The sequence below is a fragment of the Myodes glareolus genome, chromosome 6, assembly GCF_982192425.1.
Source record: "Myodes glareolus chromosome 6, mMyoGla1.1, whole genome shotgun sequence".
Lineage (NCBI taxonomy): Eukaryota > Metazoa > Chordata > Mammalia > Rodentia > Cricetidae > Myodes > Myodes glareolus.
This window is the reverse complement of record NC_142031.1, coordinates 9888585-9891834: the sequence shown is the minus strand read 5'-3', so window position 1 is coordinate 9891834 and position 3250 is coordinate 9888585. Positions and strand designations below refer to the sequence as shown.

The 3250-nt window shown below is 44.7% G+C and overlaps 1 protein-coding gene across 1 annotated transcript; it reads right to left on the bottom strand.

The window, feature by feature from the left end:
- Positions 1 to 476: 476 nt before the first annotated feature.
- LOC148121603 (oogenesin-1-like) lies at positions 477 to 2963 on the bottom strand. The gene is made up of 3 exons (XM_087906747.1): positions 2674 to 2963; positions 1635 to 2117; positions 477 to 1038 (listed from the first exon to the last, which is right to left on the bottom strand). The coding sequence occupies exons 1-3, from the start codon at positions 2961 to 2963 to the stop codon at positions 477 to 479; spliced, it is 1335 nt and encodes a 444-aa protein (XP_087762873.1).
- Positions 2964 to 3250: the final 287 nt, after the last annotated feature.

The following is a 3250-nucleotide window of genomic DNA, read 5'->3' as shown; positions in this document are numbered from 1 at the left end:
GAGTTTCAGTCTGTAGTCATGTTCCAGACACAGTGGAAGCAAGATGTGACTGCCTCGCTGAAAAAGGTACCAGCCACATGGATAACTCAGACTATTATGGGCTAACATAAGTTATAATAATTAGTCAATAAGAAGCCTGAGCTAATGGGCCAATCAGTTAATGACTAATGTAGACCTCTGTGCGATTCTTTGGAAATAAATGACTGCAGGACTGGGTGGGACAGAAAAACTCAGACAACATAGGACGGGGAAAAAAAAAAAAGAAACAGAGAATGTGGAAATGAGTGGATTGCACACTGTGAAACTGAAAAAGCAACAACCAAGAAACACGGCCTATGTGTTTTGTACAATGGACAGAAAGGCATGGTCACTCATGGTAGGGGACTCTGCGGGGTGCAGTCTCAAGGTGCAATAATACTAGCGACGATTTCATCCATTTGATCCTATCTTGGTTTCAAGCAGCAACCTTCCCCAATTTATTGCCAGCAAAGGCAATGCCTGCTCTCCAGGTCATAGACACAGGACCGAAAACATTTACAGCAGATGTTAGACACAAAACTGACCGCCTTGGGCTGTCTTTTGGACCTGAGTATATCCAGAAGCTCAGGACAAATTTCGTCAAATCTCTCTATAATCACTAGGCCTCTATTGTCATAGCACTCCAGAGGAACAGGGTATAGCTCCTGGGTTAGCTTGTTCAGTTTGGCTGTGTGTTGAAGGAGTTGCTTCAGGAGGGGCAGAGACAGTTTGTTATTGACAAAATTGATCTTGAGGAGCTGGGAGCATTGTCTCAGGGCAGGCATAAGATCACTAAATGCAGTATCCTCCAGCCAACAATGCTCCAAATCCAGAGTTTGCAAGGTGTCTTTGACTCTCTCAAGGAGCTTTCCAAGTGGTTTAATTTCTTCAAGAATTGTGTAACTCAGGTAGAGATGCTTAAGTTCAGAAAGGTTCAGACACTGGGGTAGGTAATCCAAGTCTCTCTGTATGAGGTGACAGCAAGTAATAGACAGGGTCTCCAAGGGCTTTTTCAGGCGCCTAGAGAGAGAACAAGAGATTGATTTCTGTCAAATGGTGTTGAAGAAGATGGTTACAACTGACAATGTAGCAGATGGTACTTCTCCCACATTCATTCTGATGGAGGTCAACCCCTGGGCCCTGACTTTTATAGTCTGCTCAAAAAAATCACAGCACTCTGGTGTGAAGCCTATGGGTGTCACCATGGGTCATGCTCAGAGCACAGGAGAAAAGCCGGGATTTTCATAGCCGGAGAAGAAAGCATGGTGAGTGTGAGAAGGACTACCTACCCCAAGGGAGCGTCAGCAATACCATAGAGGATTCCCTGTAGGGTTCCCTGATATCCTTTCCTCAACACTTCCGTGTCCTGGTTCCACAACTTCAATGTAGGTGTCATACATTTCCCACAGACTCAATCTGTTTCTATGCAAACAACAACCTTTCTCTAATGAGCAATTATCAGCATCCTGGTGCCTGGTCACAGGTATCTTAGCACAGAGTGCATCTCCTTGGATATGGAAGGATGATGGTGAATAACCTGACATTCACGGACCTACCAATCTATAAAAAAAAGAGGTGGGTTATTGGGTCTGGAAAACACCTCTATCCTTCCTTACCTGAACCACTTTGCCAGGCTGCCAATTAGAACATGAATATAATCTACATAGAGATGCAGTAGGCAGTGCAATTTGGGCAATTGTGAGAACAATGTGTTCATCCACTTCTTTTCCAGCTCTTCAGATTCAATGTTACTGTAAGTATTCACAATGCCTTCCAGCATGAGTGTGTGCAGGTTTCTCATCTGTCCCAGATACGATCCAAAAGGAGCCGGGTCTTCTATCCATAAATATGTCATCTTCAGTTCACGTATACAGTGGAGATCTACTGACTGCAAGATGTCAATAACATCGGACAAGTCTGCCCAAATCTCAAGCTTTTGACAGCATAAATGAACAGAACCTTTTCTCTGCTGGGCCCATTGCCACAAGTACATGGCACATTCATCGAGATGGCTGTTCACAAGTTTGAGGTCGGTTACTACATTCAAATATTTCTTCACCCCTGAGTAACGACATGTCTCCACTGACTTCTTCTGTGTCCTGTCCTGATGAGAGCAGTCCTTTTCATATGTTCCAGTTCATATGCTCCAGAAATCAGAGTTCACACCTGTCAAATCCAGCACTCTGATTTTCCCCCTTCTGTGGAAGAAACAGGTAGATGTCAACAAATTAGATATGCATTGCAGTCTTCTGATGCACACCTCAAACTTCAGCTATCCCTTCCAAAGAATTGCTTTTTCCTATGTATACAATCAAGCCCAGGGACTCATGCTCAGTATAAAGGAAACTTTACCAGAGAGGCATCCTCAGCCCTGTCCCACTTCCTTCCATTCCCATTAATCCCAGCCTAATTCCACTTGTAATTTTGAGTTATAAGTACTCCTTTGAGGGATTTTTCAGTGGCTGTGCTCCAATGTGCTCACCACACTTGCTATTATTTGCCAAGATGACTGAGACTGGGCCCAAGCCTCTAAAACCCTCTAAAGTGGATTAATCAGAATTCAGTGATTTTGCCTTTGGACAAAAAGTCCTTGGCCCCACATGTTGTTTCTTTGCACACACAGAGCCTTCTCCAACCAAGCTGGATCTTGCTTACCTGAGGCAAGCCTCCTCTGTAATCAGCACATCTAGTCCATCAAGCAGGGCCTTCAAAGTCTCCAGGTGTGGGGTCTTCATCAGGGATCCTACAGGAAGGCATGTGAATGGCCAGGCAGGCACCATGGCCCTCAGGATGTTGGTCAGAATGTTCTTGAAGGCCACCTCAAATGTTGCTGGGAACAGAAACCAGGGCAAGCCTGCCACAGCAGAAATGGCCAAGGCCTCCTCCTTCTTCAGCAGGCTCTCTATTGCTAGCTGCTGGAGAGTTGGTAGGGCTTGGTCTCCCATTGTGACTGGTTTACAGGAATAATGACCCTGGGGAAGCAGGCTAAGAGAGATATCATTAATGACTGTAAACTTCAAAGATCTGCACACACAGGAGCTGTCGGGGCACAGTCAGTGCTGAGGGATGGTTGAGATCTCCATTTACAATTCTGATCACCTTTCCCTGGTATTTAAATCCATGATTCACCTCTCTGTGGTACAAAGTCTCTCCAAAGAAAAAGGACAACAAAAAGAAATAGATAATTCACATGCTGGAGGAAGGAGACTCACTAGAAAAATAACACAATTGT

Excerpts from the sequence above, each read along its gene's own strand:
- LOC148121603 (XM_087906747.1), bottom strand. The coding sequence starts at position 2,963 with ATGGGAGACCAAGCCCTACCAACTCTCCAGCAGCTAGCAATAGAGAGC. Across the intron at positions 2,118-2,673 it reads ACAGAGGAGGCTTGCCTCAG|GACACAGAAGAAGTCAGTGG; the intron begins GTAAGCAAGATC and ends TCATCAGGACAG. Across the intron at positions 1,039-1,634 it reads AGCCTGGCAAAGTGGTTCAG|GCGCCTGAAAAAGCCCTTGG; the intron begins GTAAGGAAGGAT and ends TTCTCTCTCTAG.